This window comes from Stegostoma tigrinum, chromosome 9 (genome assembly GCF_030684315.1).
Source record: "Stegostoma tigrinum isolate sSteTig4 chromosome 9, sSteTig4.hap1, whole genome shotgun sequence".
NCBI classification, from domain to species: Eukaryota; Metazoa; Chordata; class Chondrichthyes; order Orectolobiformes; family Stegostomatidae; genus Stegostoma; species Stegostoma tigrinum.
The window spans coordinates 7540948-7563664 of NC_081362.1; the positions used below are offsets into that span (position 1 = coordinate 7540948).

A 22717-nucleotide genomic window follows, 5' to 3' on the forward strand; every position below is an offset into this window, starting at 1 on the left:
ATGCACCCCCAAACCACCCCCCACCCAGCCCTCCTGTTCTTGCAAAATGTCCCCACACATCCAGCCATTTGACAAAATCCTACAAGCTGGTTAACCCATCTGAGATGGAACTTACTTACCACCCTGGAATGACATACTCAATCTACTGATGCCCACTTTCCACTGTGGTACCCCATACAGAGCAACTTTCCTGAGCGAGAACGATCAGCCATTCTTGGGAAAAAGGATGGGGAAGTTTGGGAAGTCACCAACAAATATCTTGTGACAAACTTCATCTGTCCAAATGCAGGATTTTAACTACCACGGTAAAACGGGCCCTTGCTGAACAGGCTCAAGATAGCACAGGATCCCCGGGCAGCCAATCTACACCACTGGGGCATTGGTACAAACTCTCTACGTTCTTATGCAGAGATATAACACATTGCCAAGAACTGTGCCTCTAGATATTAATCATCTTATGTTCAGTAAATGAGGAAGTTATTGTTTGGATTAGTATGTTTGCATACACTAAATAAAAATAAGCAGCAGCAGTTTGGTCAGAGTGTAGCTTCAAGAACATGGATGCAGTGCAGGAAGTAGTTTACCAATCCAAGATGAGTTATTAAGATGAACAATCTTCAAATGCCATATTGTACCAACTGCAACGGCAGTCTCATCTATGGCTCAATTCATTAGTTTACCCTTAAGGCACACCCACAAGTCATATACACATGCTATGATATGGCCATTGGAAGTTTCAATAAGCAGGCTTCTTGCATTCTTAATCCTGTTTCTCTCTTCCCACCCTTGTCTCAATCCTTAAATCTTTTCTCACTCTCAAGCTGCAAATGGTGTAAGCACACAATTCTTACTTTCTCTCTTCGCTTCACAAGGTACCACACTTTACTTTTTGTTTTCAGATACCCAAAAGCTGGAATCTTCCTACACAGAACACAGATGAGGAGACGCTGCAGGTCTATGCTGCACTCTCAGTCACCAGAATGACATTGTGTGTATTTCAGAGGCTAGGAGAGATCTTCAAGTGTTGAGATGCCAGCCATAAATGCACAGCTGCCAGGACAGAGAGAAAGAATGGCATGAGCCAGATTAAAAGGGTAGGAGAGGTGGAAAGCGTGTACCCTTTATCTACTGCAGGTGAATCACATGAGGACTTTGACAGCTCAGATTATAGAAGGCTGGAGTGTGTACACAATCAAATACTTTCTGGAAAACTTAACAGAAAGTCTCATTGAAGCGACAATGAGTATGAACGTGTTCAGCAGGTGCAGGTTTTGAGTAAATTTGGAGTCTATTCTTTAGATGCATGGTCAGCTCCATAAGCGCGGAGTCGAACCAACCTTAATTCAGTATTTGATAGCTGATCAATGCCTCTGTTGCAGCACAAACAGACTCTGTCAAAGGTCTGAGAGCTACAGTGGGATCTCAAACTATTGTCTCCAAAACTCAGGCTACATTGTCGTTGGCAGCTTGGAATACCTCTTTTCCAAAGGGATTCCAGGATTTCATAGTCACCCATTAATTTGTCCTCCAACACATTTACACGAATGCTGAGGCACAGCTCTGGGAATGTGGCATTTCCTTGAAAATGGAACCGGCTGGCTTCACTCAGGATGCCAAAATTCCTGCTCCCGCCCCTATCACTCTGAAAATGCCCTTGCTGCTGTCTGTCAGTCAGCCAGCCAGCCAGTCCAGGCATTTGTAGCACAGGTCCAGGCGGTACAGTTTGAAGTTGGGCCCTCAAGGGCCAGAGCTGTTTGAGGTCATCCCCCAAGGCCATCTGCAGTCTCCTCAATTAAAGGCCAGCCTATGTCTGCCATGCTACAATTACTGGGGAAAAGCCTCATACGAACACCAGAACAAAAGCACCCAGAAGACAGAAACAAAGGGAATGAAGAAGAGTGATTAGAGTAATTCTAGTTTAATGCATTTTTAAAGTGTGCATAGACAAATTAGATCTTAATGCACAATTTCATTTGAAAAAAATGTTTTATATAGGCAACAAAAAGAAGATAACTACTTGTAAAAGTAAGGTGTATGAGATCACAGAATATAGAACAGTACAGCACAGGAAGAAGCCCTTCGGCCAATGATGTTATGCCGAATATAACGCCAAATTAAGCTAACCCCTTCTGCCGGCCATTGGTCCATATTCCTCTATTCTTTGCATCTTCAGCTGCTTATCTAAAAGTCCCTTAAATGCCCTTATCGTATCTGCCTCCACCACCACCCCTGGGCAGCACACTCCAGACTCCTACCTGTGTAAAAAAACCTGCCCCTCACATCTCCTTTGAACTTTCCCCTCTCATCCTAAATGCATGCCCCCTAGTATTAGACACGTTAACTCCAGGAAAAAGATTCTGACCACCAACCCTATCTATACATTTCATAATTTTATAGATTTCTATCAAGCCTGTCCTCAGCATCCGTCACTCCGGAGAAAACAACCTGAGCTTTTCTAGCCTCTCCTTATAGTTCATACCCTCCAATCCAGGCAGCAACCTGGTAAACCAGTTCTGTACCCTCTTCAAAGCCTCCACCTTCTTCCTGTAATGTGGCGACCAGAATCAGACGCAATACTCTAAGTGTGGCCTAACCAAAGTCTTATAAAGCTGCAACATGACATCCTGACTCTTGTAAACAATTCCCCAATCAATAAAGGCAACTATGCCATACACATTTGCTACCACCCTAACTACTTGCGTAGCCACTTTCAGGGAGCTAACTTGAACCCTAAGATCTCTGTGTACATCAATGTTGTTCAGGGTCCTCCTTAACATTTGATCTCTCAAAGTGCAACACCTCACATTTACCCAGATTAAATTCCATCTGCTATTTCTCTGCCCATATTTGCAACTGATCTTTGTCCTGATGTTTCGGGTTGGGACCCTTCTTCAGAAATGGGGAGGGGGAAGGGAGCTCAAACATAATAGAGAGAGGAGGGATGGGGTTGGAGAAGGTAGGTGGGACGGTGATAGGTGAGCACAGGTAGGGAGTGGTGGTCAGTGAGGTGGGAGGGGTGGATGGGTGGGGCCCAAACAAACCTTCCACATTAGACAGTGGTTCACCTGCACATCCGTCAACATGGTCTATTACATTCGCTGGTCCCGATGCGGCCTCCAAGCCTCCACTTGGTCTCACCATTCTGTAGAGCACCTGCACTCTGTTCACAACAAATGACAACACCTTCCAGTCGCAAACCATTTCTACTTCCCCTCCCACTCCCAGCGTGACATGACCATCCTGGGCCTCCTCCAGCACCTCATATTCCACCTCGGGAGCCTACAGCCCAATGGCCTAAATGTGGATTTTACCAGTTTCAAAAATCTCCCTAACCCCAGCCTCATCCCATGACCAACTCTAACCCTCTCATCCCTGCCTCCTTGACTTGACACAGCCTGTTCATCTTCTCTCCCACCAATCCATCCCTCCCACTTCACTGACCAATGCCCACCAGTTCCAACCAGCAATCACCTATCACAATCCCGCCTTCCTTTCCCAGCCCCACCCCACTTCTCTTTATTTATTTCCTGCTCGGCCTGCTGTATTCCTGCAGCTCCACACTGTGTAATCTCTGACTCCAGCATATGCAGTTCTTAATATCTCTGAGTGAGTTTATCCAGGGATATTGTTTGACAATATTTTACATTATCTACTACTCCACCAATCTTTGTATTGTCTGCAAACTTACCTAAGCCACCAGCCTACATTTTCATCCAAATTATTTATACATATCACCACTTTACCAAAATGGCATTCTGCACACTTCCATACATATACAGTTAATTCTATCTTTAGGGAAGCAAGATCGGTACTAGTACTGATAACCTTTGGCACATTATTTCAGATTATATACACACAGGTAATCAGGTACAAGGATTACTAGCTGACTTGTCACCTATTTCAGACTCTAATTTAATTCTCCTCCAACCCCACCATCTTCAACAAAAGGGTTTCTAACTGAGCTGTGTACAGGTGAATTCGAGTCATTTACTGCCTAAAAAAATTGTGGTGAGAAACTCCAGTTCAGGGATAATGCCCAGATCCACATTCATACACATTTTCATATCATCTGTGTAAATCTTGGTAACAGTAACCTTTAGATAAGAAGACTCGCAAAGCATAAAAAGTCTCAACACTAATCAGTGGTAATCAAGCTGGTTTTTTAACTGGGATAATTTAACAAGAAGAAAGAATGTCAGATGAATATTCTGAAAAATCATAGCTGCTCAGGCAATTAATCTGCAAACCCATTTATTTTTAACAATAGGTTGTTTGATCTGTACAGTAAAAAACAAGTTGGAGATAAATGAATACAGAAGAGTTGTTAGGAAAGTTAGCCTATCTGGAAGAGTATGGCCACAATATTATTGAACAAATTTAGCTCCCTGTTAATTTTTTTTAAAAGAAGGCTGGCTCTAACCACAACTGTTCTTCATGAGGGACCATTTAAAAATGCCCTGACTAAGCTTAGAGTAATATCAAACACATTCTGCTTTGCTTGTTCAATAAAACATCATTGTGGTTTTGTCTGTTCTCAAAAACATTGGCTTAACCATGAGTTTTTTTTAATAGTTTCAAAAAGTAAGAAAGGCAACAGCGCTCCAGTTAATAGATCTGATAATTCTGCTCCTCAAAACAGCTACTGACTAAAAAGGCCCTCTGCTAATTACGCCTCCCAAAGAGACATTCAGGATCAACATGACCCAAGACAAACATCTGGATCAAGGAAGAAATCCACTACAACGTATTCTTGCAGATAGTCTGTGATTAAACATGGTCAAAATACTGGTAAGTGTTCTTTATATAACAAGATTAAGCAAATGAAAATGAAATGTCTGGCATCAGTGTTCACCAAAGCTGCAGATACGTAATCAAATGTGAATTGAAAAATATTAATGAAAGTTGTCAACAGGTGATAGGTCACAGGTCTTTGATAAATTATCCATCCAGCTATTTCCCAGCTTTGTATAAAGCATTTAAGGAATGTCTGCTTGGATGAGGAAGACAATTGCCAGGGGAATAACTCAACATTGTTCTCACACTGCTTCAACTTACTTATTCAATAGCAGTATTGGTAGAACAAAAGCAGTGTACTGTGGACGTTGGGAGATCTGAAATACAAACTGGAAGTGCTGGAGAAATTCAGCAGGTACGGCAGCACCTTTAGAAAGTTAATATTGAGTACTGTATGCCTTTTCAGTCTTGGTAAAAGCCTGAAACCCATTTGCTTGCCTTATCTTTTGACGCAGTATTATGTGATGTTGCAAATGCCAAATAGAAAGAGGAATACCTAAGATTAAGCATCTGTGTGAGGATAAAAGTAGGTTCAACCACAATGGTACTATAGCCCGATAACCTGCTGCCACTCACAGAACCCACGCTTTTTTTTTAAGGGGAGATGATAGCCTAGTGGTATTATTGTTAGACTATTAATTCAGAATTCCCATCATCTCTAATATTATCACAGAGTGGACACCCTACAGTGTGGAAACAGGCCCTTTGGCCCAACAAGTCCACACTAACCCTCAGAGCAGCCCACCAAGACCCATCCCATGATAACCCACTTAATCTACACATTGCTGAACACTACGGGCAATTTAGCATGGCCAATCCACCCTGACCTGCACATTTTTGGACTGTGGGAGGAAACCAGAGCACCTGGAAGAAACCCACACAGACACAGGGAGAATGTGCAAACTCCACACAGACAGTCACCTAGGGGTGGAATCATACCCGGGTCCCTGGCACTGTGAGGCAGCAGTGCTAACTACTGAGGCACTGTACTACGGAGGATCTGGGTTCAACAGAATTAAAAGTCTAAGGGTGGCCATGAAACCATTGTCGATTGTTGGAAAAACCTATCTGGTTCACCAATATCCTTTGCAGGAGGATGCCACCCTTACCTAGGCTGGCCTACATGTGACTCCAGACCTACAGCAATGTGGTTGACTCCGGGGATGCCCATATCCTGTGAATGATTTTTAAAAAATGACACAACTCACAAAATTGGGGACAAAATAAAAAATAGTGTTTTATCAACTCAAATGCAAAACTGAAGGGAAAAAAAATGGTAAAGAATGTCTTGAGGGCCTTTTACAGCTGGAGAGAGTTGGTAAGGCAATTTGTTAATTCTGGTATTTAGTTACCATCGATGTTTTGAAAGGAACTCCCCTGTTTTTAGACTAATAGGCCAACTATCTTAGAACCAAGGTAGCCCAGTGCAACGGTTTTCACAATCGCCCCCACCTTAACTATAATCGCTTACACAAATTTGATATGATATACTGAACCATCCAAGCACATTCAGAACTGAGCATAAACTAGAGCGTTGAGAACAAAGATAAAATAATTCAAAAATAATTTTAAAATGACGTTTCTGAATAAATTCTACAGGATTATCATGTTGAGTTGCTTGTTATGAATATTTTGAGGGAGGTAATTAAAATAGTGCAGAACAATTGGTGATATCCACCTGCAATGCAATCTGTCTATACCTTCGAGAGCTACATATGTGTGGCCAAACAACCAAATACATCAGAGATGTAGGAGATTACATTATATAAGCTGTAGGGCCTTTTTGTTTAAACATTTCAAAGAACTACTGTATCTATTCCTTCAAGTAAACAATTTGTTACTCAATTCAGAAAGCAGACTGATTATCATTTGGCTAAATAATATTAAAAAGATTTATTTATGTAAGGCTTGGTGTAAATAATTTTGCTGCAAATTAAATGTAATTCCTTTTAAAATTCTAATCCCAGATTATGTACTTTTTTCTATTAAGATCCAATTTACTGGTATAAATTCAATGTTGGTGCATTGAGTTTCAGAATGTATGGCAATCTTGCTTCCTTCTTCTATCCAACGTAATACTGAAATTTAACTGATTACAAAGTAAACATACATTTAGTATTCTTGCTTAAATGAGAAATTAGAACACCTTCATATTGTGTGTCATAGGCAACAAATATTAGCATTAGCTGCCATTATAACCATCAAAATTATATATTAAAAACACAGTAGAAAACATGATAAGTTTTAACTGATTGTCGATGATGCAATTCTGTTTAAACTTAAATTATGCACCTCGATCGCTTACAGAAAGCAGATTAAAAAAAAAATTCACCTCGACATTTATTTAGTTCCTCAAAACTTCTGCTTTATTTAGCTTGAGCATTTTATAAATTTACATAAATCGTAAGGAAATTATCATTCATAGATTTTTGGTGAATTCTGTGAAGCATGCGCTTCCACTCCCATTATGGAAGGAAGATTGAACAACTTCAACGTATCAAGTGTTACATGTGTCACGAATAACTGGGGACAGCTGTCTCTATTCAAGACATAACATTCTTCGGCTTTCAGATCACATAGGTCACTCTAACTTCCTGTTTAGAAGGTTATAAATAGAGCAAATATAAAGTGTAAGACGTGCAATTCTTCACACAAGAGGATCATCAAGGAAATTGTCGAGTAGATTAATTGCGCACCTCAGTGTTTGTTACCCACTAATCTACCTGCTACTAACTTTAAATAAAAAAAGACTCAAAATATATCTGAAATAACGCTTTATCTGGATTTAAATTAGAAGTAATTTATGATGCCCAGTTTCCAGTTCCAATAAATCGAAAACCTACATTTGCTCCATTCACAAATGCAAAGTTATGAAAATGAGGAAATATTACAGAACATAACCAATGGGAATACTGGTTTGCAGAGAGTAGCCCTGCAGTATTACAGCACTTCACATCCAGCAAGGCATGAGACAAGAGCAGAATTTTGTATTTTTTTTCCAATGTATAGTGCAACGAAACCATGTTATTGGGAAAGCAGCTTGTTTTAAAAGTTAAAATGTTAGCGTATTGTTGTAAAAGTGACAAAACCAGATAAAAATTTGTTTAATTACTGACAAATTTTCATAAAATTTTCAAAAATATACATACAGCAATCTGCTCCTCAGCAATTCCTCTTTTTAGACCAGTTTCACATGGCGTTATACAAACCACAAAACGATCAGGGAATATATGAAGTCCTAAAAGGGAAAAGATTAAAGTTTTCACTTGGTGCTTTAACACAACTTTGCAACAACCTCATTAGTGCTAACAATATTTTGGAAGGACTCACAAAAATGAAGTGGGAGTGGGAACACTACATTTTAAGAAGAAGGAAAATACTAACTGGGAACCATGAATATGTTGTCCATCTAGCCATATTTAAAGACAATTAACTTGTAAAAATCACTTAGATTATCGCCAATAAAAGATTCTTCAAAACTGATAATCTAGCATGTATTTGAAATTATGAAAGATTTCTGACGACAAATGGACAATCATTGATGTATTAAAAACACTTTAAATTCACTCAAAGACCACAATGAGGTTAATTACTAACAATTTATAAGCAAAGCTCTGCTTAATTGTGGGATATGACTTAAGAATGTTTGGTACACTAGCCTCGAAAGCAAGTTTATCTTTAAAATGTACAGATTCACAGTTTCTAGGTTAGCAAAAGCAATTTTCAACACTGAAACCACATTTTAGAATTTGGCAATAACAAATGCAAGAGGAGTAGTACTATAACCATATGGAATCACAATCGGAAAGAGAGGGAAGGTGGGGGGGGGGGGAGGAAAGAATTCCCAATACATTACCAATGCAAGGTTAAGAAGTGTGCAAAAATAAATGCAGCTCTTTATTACCTCTCCTCAAGATCCTCCCAACATCAAGACCCCATCCTCTCCATATCTTTGTAATTTCCTCCAGACCCACAAGTGCTGTATCTCAACCACTTCACCATCTTGAGATCTCTCGCTCCTCCAGTTCTTTCCTCTTGTGCATTTGCTACCTTTTCAACCGAGCTTCAATATCAACTTTTGGAGCCTGGTGTCAAATTTTGTTGGATAATACTCCTGTGAAGTGGTCTGGGGGGGTTATGTTACTTCAAAAGTATGATATAATTGCAGAAGTTGTATTGCTGCAGTGCCATAGTCAATCATGTTCAACAAGTCATGAGTTCCCAACAGCATACTTGGTGGGAATTTTCTGATACTTTCACATACTTTTAAGATTTGTCTGCCACATTCCTTCTTCCTCATTCCATAAAATTCAGACATTACAACATTGACAGAAGCCTTCAAAAGGTCCAATCCCATTGTGGAAAGATAGGGCTATCCAGATGTATGAATCCTTTCAAAGAAACCTCTGATTTAGTGGGGAAGAAAAGTGGTGAGGGGGCACGAGGGGGCGAATTCTCCTGTTTTCAGGTGTGCATACAGTCCATTTAAATTGTTTTAACTAAAGGCTGCTTTATTGCTGTGTGGAACTGCTGTTGAAGAAATCGTTCCTCATAGTGAGCAGGAAATGAAATGTGGTATAAATGTATATAATCAGTTCCAAAGGGGGAAGGGAGCATTCATTTTGGTATGTGAAGAACAGTTGGAAGAATGAGGAAGCCCCTAAAGATAAGTCAAATTATTTTCTCTATTCGACACATTTAACATACTGTGGGAGTTTGACCTACTACCGGACAGGCGAAGCATGTTTGCTCACAGTCAGTACAGACTCAGCTAACTGCAGATCATTTTTGGCTCTAAACCCCAGGCAGCAACATCTGGTAGAAGAGTAAGAATTATTGAGAGTATCAGGCTTAACTGGAGCTGTTAACTCTAACTTTTTAAAGACTGATCTAAGGTAATCATGGCTTTTGGCATTACTTTGTTTTGTTTTCTGGTGCAAATATAATGTAGAATTCAATAAAATACAAAGGAAATTCTAATTATTCAGAAGTATATTTTATTAGATAACATGTTTGCGGATTCAAAGCAAAGGGTACTGCGTACGTAGAACAGTTATCTCAATTAATGTGCTGATAATCCAAAAATGAAGAAAATACTACTTGACTTGACGTGGTTTATTAAATGGAGAAGGTAGGCAAATAAAAGTAGGAAACATTTCTAAAATGGTGACCACAGTATATTCAGGTTCAGTCTAAGGACAGAACAAAGAAAGAGAGAGAACAAGAACACTTGACTGAAGAAAAAGTAGCAACATGAAAATGCATCTTGCCCACATTAAGGGCAAGTACAAATTGAGGAATAAAATTACAGATCAGCAACACAAAATAGTTGGAACAGGAGAGAGGGAAGTGACAAAATAAGTATAGAAACCCTAAGGATAAAATTGACTTACAGCTTCTTAGAACTCCTCGTTGTCCTCTTTAAACATAAGCATGTTGCAGGCCCCTTCCCTGTACATCAAATTAATCTCAGACATTGCCCATTAAAAGAAATGTCACCATAGTCCTACCAGATCAAACGGCTGTCCTCTCATTAGAGACACAACTGGTGGTAGTTCAACCATAGAGACATGAATTTTTAACCCATTACATTAATGAGCCAATGTAACATAGCTCAATTTGTTTTAATTTTGTTACAGCAAGGACTGTTTCCATACTCACTTTTACATTTATAATTTTAGCATCAGCTATATATTGCAGCTTTATTAACTTGGCATCATCTTCTGTTCTGAGGAGTGATGCAAGGTAGTCATTTAAAACTTCTGCCATATGTTGGGATTCCACCCAAAAGCAGAGCTCCTCAACAGTTTTACACAGTCTTTAACGGCCTCTTAATGACAGATTTCCCATTTATAATATGGCTTTATAGCGCTGTGTCTCTGAAGCAATTTTTAGCCCCATCTAAATATATCTTCCTGTTTCTTATGGAACAATTCTGAGATGCTGCCTATCGGTCAGTGATGTGACAATAACATTTGGATTATTCAATGGCTATTCTCTTTCTTGTCAAATTCTAATCTGCCCTTGGATTCATTATTTTTGTTTGAACGGTAAAACATAGGATAGAAAATCCAACCAAATATACATCATGAAAATCACATCAAATACATTCAGTTGAATAGCAAAGTATTCATATCAAAATTCATACTCATGCACTTTAATTATATGTAACATTTTTAATTCAGTCAATTACTTTTAAGCATGCTATCCATAAAAAAATAAATATTTTTAAGTTGAAATGGGATTAAACTTCTAACCATTCTCAAATGTGTACGTACCACAATAATTCTGCTGTGTGACACATCTCAAGTTCATATGCCTCTTCATAAAGTAAGCAGCAAGACGAAAATTTTGCCCTACAAAATAAATCATGTGACAGTAAGTGCATTGAAGAAAATATTTTTCATTTCATGTCACTAACTGCTGATATGACATGCCTTTCACGTTTCCAAAACACCTACTTCTCTTGTCTACAATGGTTCTAGATTAACTTGTGGCTGAATCATATCCTACCTCACTGCAGTGAGGTGACTCTACTGTTATGTTTCTCTTAAGGGCTATATTACATTGTAAGCTAGGGACCTAAGGACTTGCTGTCTTTGAGTGCCTAAGGCTCCAGGGTTTGTTAAGCCTCCTGTGAATGATTTATTCGTAATCTGTTTATTTAACTGTAATGTCAATCCTTTAACTATGCCTTATTTCTAACTTATTTTTTAAACACTGTAAAGTAATACAACTACTTTTCCTTTTTATTCCTCTTTTGTATCTAAGATTTGTACTTAGGTACTTGTACCTAAGATGCTGTCATAAGAGATGACACTTCAAAACTGTACAGTATTCCTGTACTTCTGTACTTAAGTACACATGACAATAAAGGATATTCTATTCTATTTCCAAGAGTTTATTAAAGTTGTCAAAAATTATTGCTTTAACTACTAAGGTGAATTACCTATAAAAGGAATTGAACACCCATACTAGCCCCTGAATTTCAATCGAGCAGGAATATCAGATTGGCAACATTATGCTCCAATGGAAAAGCTGGCCAATCAATGAAATACTGAACAAGTGCCACTTTTTCTTGTAACCTCTTTTTAACAGAAGTTGTTTGATTTCCTTCAGAAAATTAGGATCAGATCCTAACTGCTGTGGTGGCTGAGTAAAAATTCCTGCATCATTCAGGCATAGTTTTCATTAGGTGAGTGTAGGAATGACAGAACCTCTGGTGGGAATGTTTCTCGTCCAGTCCGCTGAACTTTAGCGATGTCAGATGGGTACCATAAAAAGCTCCTCTGCTCTTTGAGAATTTTCGGTTTTAGATAATAACACCTCATCAAACATCCAGGAATTGTGCAGCTCATAAACTTGAATGCAGTCTTACCTAGTAACAGCAATAGAAATGTGCAAGACATGCAATACTCCAGAATTGCTTGCTACTGCTGCTTCAGATAGCACAATTTAAAAATATACATATATGGAAAATATTACTCTTTTTGCAATATAAAGTGCAATTGTATACTCTAATCATAAAGGATTTAAAGTGTTAGTTTTAATCAAACTGCTTGGACATGCTATAGCTACAAATGGACCTTGAACCTGAACCTCCCGGTCAGGTTTCAGACACTGACAATGTGCTGCAAGACCCCTCTATTTGAAGGAGCATGCTATCCTGTGGTATATCCAAGAAATAACTAGATTAATTATGCCAACATCTTATTACAGGTCATCATGCATAAGGTGATTTCATTGAGACAGATCACAGAATCTCAGAAATGTTACAGCGCAGAAAAGGCCGTTCAGCCCATCATGCCTGCACCGGTTCATTAGAGGCATCATTACCAACATAAACGATTCTGAGAATATTAAACAAGGTGGATGTTGGAAGATGTTTCCCTTTATGGAAACGACTAGAGTGAAGGACACAGCTTAAAAATAAGGAGTCTTCCACTTGATTTGGAGACGAAGAGGCATTAGTTCTCTCGGAGAGTCATGAATCTTTGGATCTCTATTGGTAACACAGAAACAGCAGTGGGAAATTCAACCCATTGAGTCTGATCTGCCATTTAACATGATCAAACACTTCAATGCCTTTTACCTATACTCATAATTCTTTACACAATTTACAATACTAACTTTAAACATACTCAAAGACTCTGTTCCTCATAGAACAGTGCAGACCAGGTCATTCAATATTTTCAACATTTAGAAATGCATAATTCTTTACGAACAAAGGAGTCAAAGTTTATTGGGTAGATGGGAATGTGAAACTGAGGTCACAATCAGATCAGCCATGATCTTATCAAATAGGGGAGCAGGCTTAAGAGGCTAAATGGCATGCTTTTTCTAATTCACATATTTGTGTACAAGTTCACATTACGTACACACTAGAAATGTACAGCATCAGTACAAATAACAAAAAATAAACCAGTCTCGTTTTCAGAGGATTAGCAAGTATGTCTCAAGTCTGAAATTCTAATCATTAAATCTGATGGTCTCTCCTTCCCTAATTTTGTAACATCCACTCGTCACCTGACTTTGACACTGTGTGCATCAGCTTTGTCACCTGTGTTAATCCCAGACTTTTGATTCCCCACTGAAACCTTTGCATTTCTCCCTTCACCTTTAACACCTTACTTAAAACTGATCACAGACTAAGTTTTCACTAACATCCAATATCTCCTTTGTTGTCATTTTCTTTGTCTAATAAAATTTCATGAGTGCTTTGGGATGGCGAAATATAACATCTCAAAACAATGACAAAAGCTAAAGTTCTGAAGGAGCTAAATTGAACTCAAAATGTTAGCTTTGCTTCTCTTTCCACAGATGCTACCAGATCAGCCGAGTTTTTCTTGGTACTTTGTTGTAATTCCATAGAAATACAAGTTGTTTTGTGCTAGTTAATCAACCATGCTATTGCATGTGTATGTATAATCATGAAGATAAGCAATGTTAGATGGTAAGGGAAGGATTTAGTATGATTTAACAAAAATAGATGGCGACTGTGAGGTTAGAATCCAAAGGCAAGCAGAGATACAGCTTGATTTAGTGGAGCTAACAGAAATTGGTTTTTAATCTGTTATAGTGAAAGAAGCGAGCTGTTTGATAAGATTCTGGTTAAGATCTTTCTATTCTTAAATTTTAACATTACATGCAAGTTGGCAATAAAATTAACAAAATATATAAAAGACTGCATAAGTAAACGATCAATACATAATTAAACCTCATTAAGGTTGGCAGTTCGGATGCTGCGAACAGGCTACAGGATCTACAGCAAACACATCTCCAGTAAGTAAAGTTCGAGCAGATTTGTTTCAGAAATTATGGACTGAAGACTGAAATACAGGCACTGTGATGCATCAGGAAGAAGTAAAGTTTACTTGGATTCTTTACATCAGGAGGCAGTCACACCACTTAGGACAAGGTTTTCTGAAAGTCAGGGACAGAGGGTGTGACTGTGACTGAAGCAGGTAAGACGAGCCAGAGGGCTGAAGGGTTAGCCTGTGCAATTTTCCAATAGGTTTGAGATTCTCTCAGCCTGTTGGATCAGAGCAGTGGCTACAGATTGTATGTTCAAGCTGACCATTGCATCATGTTACAGGAAGCTATTCAAGTGGGGGAGCAACATGGATTGCAGTGGTAGGTAGTGCTACAGTGAGGGAGCTTGACACCATTCTCAGTTGTAAGGGGAAAAAGTCCAGATGGCTGTGGTTCAGGGGAGTTTTTTTTTACAAGCAGGGGGTGGCAAGTGCTTGGAATGCACTGCTACAGGGAGATGGTACAAAAGCAACGTTTAAGAGGCATCCTGACAGATGTACGAATAGGCAGAGAATGAAGGGATATGGACCGTGTAAAGGCAAAAAAATTTTAGTTTAGAAAGGCATCATGTGTCAGCACAGCTTTGGTGGGCCAAAGGGCCTTTTCTTGCACTGTGCTGTCCTTTGTTCTTTAGTATTATGTGTGTTCCATAGGACTGTCCAGAATAAACTCACTAAACCTGACCTCATACTGAAGTATGGGATATAGACTGTCTTAAGAACTTCAATTGCTCACAGATTACTGGAAGCAGGGGGGGAAAAAATAGTCAGCAGGAAAGTTGTTATGACATGGAATGAGAGTGGAAGCCACCTGTTCTCATTTGGATTCCAAGGAAACTAAAACATGCATAAGTGGAAACCTGACTCCGGCCCACCTCCCAAGTTTAACACCAGATTTCAGACTGTCACTGCAACCAGGCAAACTGGAGAGGACTGACCTTGCAAAAAGCTGCATTGCAAGAGGACAAGTGATACAACTAAGAGCCCAAGGGAGATCATCGAGGCTTTGAGCTGGTCTTGGGTTGGGGTAGAAGGTGGTTTGAATGACTGGTGGTCAATGTCCAGCTGTGCACTATAAGGATCAATTCTGGGACCCTTATTGTTCATTATACACATAAATGATATAGATGAAAATATGGGGGGAGCATTAAGCAAATTTGTAGATGACACCAAGGTTGGTAGAGTGGTTAATAGTGAAGAGGATGGTTGTAGGTGACAGGAAGATATAAATGGATTGGTCAGATGGACAGACCAGTGGCTGATTGTATTTAGCCCTGTTAAGTACAAGGTGATGCACTTTGAAGAAATAACAAGATGAGGGAGTATTTAATGAATGACCCATGACACTGGGCAGCATAGAGGAACAGAGATATCTTGGGGTAACTATTCACAGATCCCTGAGGTTCGCACAGCACATGTACAGATTAGTTAAGGCGGCAAATGGGACACTTGTTTTCATTAGTCGTTGCATAGAGTATAAGAGAAAGGAGATAATGTTGGAGTCATACAAAGCTTCGTCAGGCTACAACTCAACTACTGGTTACCTCACTACAATAAGTATGTGACAGCACCAGAGGGGGTACAGAGGTGGTTCACCAGGATGTTGCCTCAAATAGAGAAACTGAACTACAATGAGAGACTAGACAGATTTGTTTTTTTTAAACAGATGATGGAGGGGGTCATGATTGAGGCGTATAAGATTGTGAGGACTATGGACAAGGTGAATAGAGAAAGCTGTCCCCCTTGATTGAGGGATCAATCATGACAGGACATAGTTTTAGGGTAAGGAGCAGGAGATTCAGAGGGGATTTAGGTTAAAAAAAAACTTTCTTAGCCAGTGGGTAGTGGGAATCTGGAATGTACTACTTGGGAAGGGAATGGAGGCTGGAAACTTTACAACTTTTAAAAGATATTTGGATGAGTATTTCAAATATCATAACATTCAAGGGTATGGGGCAAGTGCAGGAAATTGGGGCAAGTGCACTTTTAGTGGTAGTTATGTGGGTGCAAACGTGATGGGCCAAAAGGGCCTTTTCTGCACTGTATGAAACAATGGATTATCTATGAACCTGCTCAGGTCTGGAAAGGAATGCAATGGGAGTGGGAGGATTTGACAGGCAGGTACCAATGACATAGGTAGAAGTAGGAACAAGGTTTCACATATACAGTGTGAGGGACTAGGTACTGAAAAGCAGAATCTCAAAAGGTTATAATCTCTCAATTACCTCCTGGGCCACATCAAAACTAGTGTAGGATAAATATAATTTTTAAGATATATACATGCCCAAAGAATCTTGAGAGTTCTGGTTTTAGGGCCACTGGCACCAATACTAGGGAGAAGAGGACTACACTGTGGGACTGTCTACACATGGACGGTGCTACAATTAGTTTCTTGTGAACTGCATACCTAGGGAAGTTAGAGTTTTAAACTAAATAACCCAAACTTAAGCGAAACTTAAGCTAAACTTGGGGCAAAGGATCAAACGTGGAAAGTTGATTAGGTAAGAGAAGAAAAACAGTAATACAGAAAATAGGGGTCAGGTAGGAGCAGAGAGAAAAATATCCTAGGAAAATACTAAAATCAAGATTAGATTACAAAGAAGGCAAAAAGCAAAACTAAAGACTCTGAATGTGCATAACATTCATTGTATACTGAAGTAATAAATATAATTTGACAACAATATGGAGTCATAGTTTCAGGACAATAATTGGGTCCTGAACATTGAGGCAAATTGACATTCAAGGAAAATAGAAATCCAGGTAAGGGAGAAGGGGTTTGAGCAATAGTTAGAAATGATCTTGGCTTAAGGGACCAAGATGTAGAATTGGTTCAAAAGGAGATGAGGAATAGTAAGGGAAAGAGGCCACTACTGGAAGTGGTCTACAAGGCCCCTGACAGTAACCACAATGTGGGAGAAAGTGGTGCAATATTTTCAATAAATATTGAGTGCTTGCCATTAAGGAACATGAATAAATATGAGATAATAAGATGTGGAGATGGATGAACACAGCAGGGCAAGCAGCATCTTAGGAGCAGGAAAGCTGACATTTCGGGCCTAGACCCAGAGTCTAGGCCTGAAACGTCAGCCTTCCTGCTCCTAAGATGTTGCTTGGCCTGCTGTGTTCATCCAGCTCCACAGCTTGTTATCTCGGATTCTCTAGCATCTGCAGTTCTTATTACCCATGAATATGGGTGCTTTTAAACTCTATACAATTTGGAAAAATCAGATTAGCAGTAGCAGCCTGGATGTGGAGTTCATAGAATACTTTTAACACAGTTTTTTTAAGAGCAACATGCATTGGAACTGACCAAAGGATAAGTTATTTCAGATTTGATGTTGTGCAATATGACAGGATTAATTAATAACAGAGTTAAGGCAACCTTGGTTACAACAAACACAATATGATTGAATTTAACATCCAATCTGAAAAGGAGAAGATTGGGTCTAACACTCGTATTTTAATCCTAAACAAGGGCAATGAAGTAGGCATGAAAGCTGAGCTAGCTGAAGTAAACTGATGTACTAGACTAGGGGACAGATCAACAGAGACAAAGTAGCAGACATTTAAGAGGATATTTCAGAATACTCAGAATAAAGAAAAACATAGAAATACAGACAATAGGAGTAGACCACTTAGCCCTTCGAGCTGCACTGCCATTCAGTATGATCATAGCTGATCATCCAACTCAGTCCTCTGTTCTTGATTTTTCTCCATACCCTTTAATCCGTCTAGTCCTAAGAGCTACATCTACCTGTTTCTTCCAAGCCTTTAATGAGTTCACTTCAATAGGTTCCCATGGTAGAGATTTCTACAGGTTCACCACTCTCTAGATGAAAAAAATTCCATGAGATCATAAGATGTTCCAGGAATATAATTAGGTCATTTGGCCCATCAAGTCTGCTCTGCCATTTGATCATGACTGATATGTTTCTCAACCTCATTTTCCTGCCTTCTCCCCATAACTATTGATCCCCTTACTAATCAAGAATCTATTACATCTTAAATGCACTCAGTAACAGTTTTCTGTGGCAATGAGTTCCACAGATTCACCATTCTCTGGCTGAGAAAAATCCTCTTAAAGGATTGTCCCTTCACTCTGAAGTTGTGCCCTCGGGTCTTAGTCTTTCCGACTGGTGGAAAAAAAATCATTTCCACATCCTATGTAGGCTTCTCAGTATCTGTAAGTGTCAATAGGATCACCCTTCTTTCAAAACTTCATCAAGTATAGACCCCAACGTCCTCATCAAACGATAAATCCTTCATTCCTGGGATCATTCTTGTAAACCTCCTCTGAATCCCCTCTCAGGTCAGCACACATCCTACCTTAGGTATATGGCCTAAAACTGCTCACAATATTCCAAATGCGGTCTGACCAGATGCTCACACAACCTCAGCAGTACATTCTAACCTTCTCAAAATGAAAGCTAACATTGCATCTGCCTTCCTAAATGTCAAACGAACCTACATGTTAAACTAATACAAGTGCAAGGTTATCCACTTCAAACTGAAAAATGACGGATCATGGTAATTTTAAGAAAGCACAAAGTTAAATATAGTGGATGCCCCAATGGGATTTGGTACATAGCTCTTTAAATGTCATGAACAGGTGCGGAAAATTGCGAAAGGAATGCTGGCCTTATCTCAAGGGTAGGGGTATAGGGGTGCAGGCTTTTCGCTGCAGTTCTACACAACCCTTTTTTTTAAAAAACGCCCACTCAGAGTACTGAGAGCAGATCTGGGCACCACACCTTAAGGAGGATGTTATGGCAGTGGAGGGAATTTAACACGGGTTTATAAAAACGAAACCTGGACTTTAGGGGTTAAGTTATAATGAAAGATTAGATAAATTAGGCCTTTATTCTCTAGATTTTAGGGGAGTCAAGGGATAATCTATCAGAGGTCTGAAGAATATTAACAGCGAAAGACAGGGTAGATAAACTATTTCCACCGAATGAAGATTCTAGAACTGGTGTACAGTCTAAGACTTAGGGCTATGCAATTCAGGAGGAATGTTAGAAAACACTTCTTCACACAAACAGTCGTGGAGATTGGAACTCTCTTCCTCAAATGGTGCTTGATGCTATTTCAATTGTTAAATTTAAATCTGAGATCAACAGTTTATTTTATGCAAGGGTATCAAGGGGTTATGGGCCAAAGGCAGTCATATAGAGTTAGGCCACAGATCCATGATCTTCTTCAGTAGCAGAGCAGGCTCGAGGGGCTGAATGGCCTACTTCTGTTCCTATGTATCTAAGTACCTTTGTGCTTCAGATTTTCCAAGCCTTTCTGCATTTAGAAAATAGCCAATGCCTTTATTCTTCCTACCAAAGTACAGAACTTCACACTTTCCTATACTGTATTCCATCTGCCCACTCTCGTCTCCCTGAATCCTTCTGGAGCCTCCCTACCTCTTTAACACTACCTGTCCCTCCATCGATCTTTCTGTTAGCTGCAAATTTAGCAACAATGCCTTCAGTTACTTTGTCAACATTTTTAATGTATACACGAACAGTTGTGATCCCAAAATTAAACCACTGCAAAATGCACTAGTCACTGGCTGCCATCCTAAAATAGATCCCTTTATCCCTACTCCCTGACTTCGGCCAGTCAGCTATTCTCCATCTATGCCAGTTTCTTATCCATAACACTATGAGTTCTTACCTTACTTAGCAGCCTCCTGGGCAACACCTTCCCAAAGGCTTTTTGGAAATCCAAATAGATCTTGTCCACTTGCTCTCCTTTGTCTAACTTGCTTGATACTTCCTCAAAGAATTCTAAAGATTTGTCAGGCATGGCCTCCCCTCGATGAAGCTGGTTGACTCAGCCTTATTTTACCATGCACTTCCAAATACTATGCAATTTCCTCCCCACCCAAACTCCAGGAAATACAGTTCTAAGTGATCCAGTTTCTCCCTTGTTAGGGATTCCCTTATTAGCCATGTTGACCACATTTCCTGTTTTATTTTCATGCCAGACTGGGATGAATAGATTTTGCAGTTCATCCATACACTCTTTAAATGCTTGCTATTGCCCATCTACCATCATCCCCCGAAATAATGATCTGCAATTTATCATAGATGGCTCACACCTCATACGTTGAAATTTCCTTCATTTAATTTCAGAACACTGGTCCCAGCAATATATTCCCATTATAATAGATGGCCAGACATAACATGTAGAAACAAGTTGCGGACACAGGCCAAACTATGAGCTCCAGAATGTTAAAAAAAAGGTTGCCCCAAGAGCTGCTAAAGTGGAAGAGATAGAAGGTAAGACGTTCAGCTGAAAGTCTCAAACATTAATGGTAAGAGATTTTTAATTGTAGTCTGCCAATAGAAGTCTGCATTAATTTTAACTTGTAATGTGAAAAGTTGACACAAAAAGAAAAATGTTGTGGACAGGAAATGTGCATGAACATCAGGTTTTTAAAGAATGAATTTAGGATTTAGTGTAGATTTTCGGAAGAACAGGTTAAACACTTGAAAAAAGGTTTACAGCATGCGTATTGACGGTTAAAATGTTGGATTATAAGGATCATACATAATTTATTTAGCAATATAAGCAGGAAAATGGAAGTTTACTTTTTTTTAAAAACTTCAAAGAAGGAAATGTTGCACTATGTGGTGTTCTTTTGCTGAGACAGGATTTTGATATTTTTGCGGGATTTACCGGTACAAGATGTCTTTGAAAAATAAGTAACTGCGTAGCAACAGCTTGTGGATTGGTCGTGACGGTTTGTCATAGAACTGACAGGAAGGAAAGCAATTAAGACTTAAACCTTCAAAGCTGCCAGCAATCGGGGAGGCACGGTGGCTGAGTGGTTAGCACTGCAGCCTCACAGCGCCAGGGACCCAGGTTCGATTCCCGCCTCGGGCGACTGTGTGGAGTTTGCACGTTCTCCCAGTGTCTGCGTGGGTTTCCTCTGGGTGCTCCGGATTCCTCCCACAGTCCAAAGATGTGCAGGTTAGGTGGATTGGCCATGCTAAAATTGCCCGTAGTGTTCAAGGGTGTGTGGGTTATAGGGGATGCTTCAAGGCACAGTGTGGGCTTGTTGGGCCGAAGGGCCTGTTTCCACACTGTAGGGAACCTAATCTAATCTAAATGAAACTGCTCTCTCTCCCTCTGAACATAAAATAATAACATACAAAGACCTTGCAAAAAGAAAGCAAACTTTTAAAGCAAGCTAAGACCTAGGTCTAATTGATTGGTTACCAAACTGAGGATTATTGCAATTGACAACTACAATGTACTATCAAAACAAAAAAGTGTCATCTTGTCCCATACTTTTTAGTTTGGGCTTTGATCTCCAGAATTTGTGCCTTTTTATCTATATTTTCCATCAGGGATTTTTTCAGAAAAAGGTTTCTCTCATCTGTCTTGTCTGACCTATTCATGAATGAATATGTGTGCACTTTGATTTAAAGTGATATTAAGTTTAAGTGTGCACATTAACAATACAAATTCTGCTTACTGCCACAAGTTGGAGGAAAAGTTAATTAAAATAGATTTTGCTTTCTTGTTCATTAAAGAAAGTTGGTGTAAGTTCCTTTTATCTCAAGTAGTGGTCAGGAATTATCCATCACGGACATTAAATTGGCCATATTTCCCGCACATGATAACTCGTGGCTTGATTTCCAGCACACCTTTTCCCACTAAGGTTGTTACAGGATCAAAGTAGTTGATTTATGTTGTGTTTTTGATATCTTAAAATACTTTGCATTATCTACGGGTGTTCCTCAAAGATTCGCAATGGAAAATAGTGGTGTCCATTAACATATAACTGATCACGGCAAGATGGATCATTTAACTGGGAGGGCAAACATCTAGGCATTTGGTAACAGTGAACATGCAAGAAGAAAACATAAAAATGAGAAAAGGGCATGCATATTTTCAAATCCATACACTATAATTCCACAAAAAAGTTCATTCTTATTTCCTTTCTATCAAGAAAGCACAAGGTGTGAGAATGGAGATTTTAATGCCCTCTCTAATCTAAAGCTTACAATGGCAATTAGGATTGATCCCATTGATAGAAGTAATCAGAGTTAAATCTACCCACCTTGTCAAGGGAGCCTGCTGTAAGGGTGAACTTAAGTTATTATGTCTAACGGATTATGTCAGCTTGTCCCCAGAGAGAGACTCATTCATGTGAGCTTAAAGGAGGTGGTGCCTCAAGGGATTCTTAGAAACTCATATTCTGCAAATGGATTCTGCGATAACAAGTATTTAAAAATCTCTTTTCTATCAGCCAATCCTGTTTGGAAGTGTGTCAATCAAGGAGACATTTTTCTCAACAAATAATCAATACTTTTTGACTTGAAATTTAGAGGTGAACTCTCACAAACGTGCATAGAAAACTTTATTTTTCACAGCTGACCAATAATAATTAGCTAAGATAACATATATTTTTATAAAATGAAGTTACAAAGGTAATAATCCATGAAAAAGGAGAGTGAAAGCTAAAATCATGGCAGGCACGTTGTGATAATAAATCATGGTGAACAAAGTACATTCATAATTGATGTAGCTTCAGCAAGAATTCTTGCTTTTATTATCTGTTAATCGTGTTAATCATCTTACAATATCAACAAAATACAAAGATTAGAAGC

The 22717-nt window shown here is 39.2% G+C and overlaps 1 protein-coding gene across 4 annotated transcripts in view; it reads right to left on the reverse strand.

Annotated features, from left to right (window-relative positions):
* The window catches only part of slx4ip (SLX4 interacting protein), a 93462-nt gene that overhangs the window by 10499 nt on the left and 60246 nt on the right, over positions 1-22717 (reverse strand). For all 4 annotated transcript variants that reach the window (XM_048535856.2, XM_048535858.2, XM_048535860.2 and 1 more), the window contains 2 exons: positions 11073-11150; positions 7944-8032 (listed from right to left, as the gene is read on the reverse strand). In XM_048535856.2, coding sequence (XP_048391813.1) covers positions 7944-8032; positions 11073-11150 — 167 coding nt within the window. The remainder of the gene's footprint in view (positions 1-7943; positions 8033-11072; positions 11151-22717) is intronic.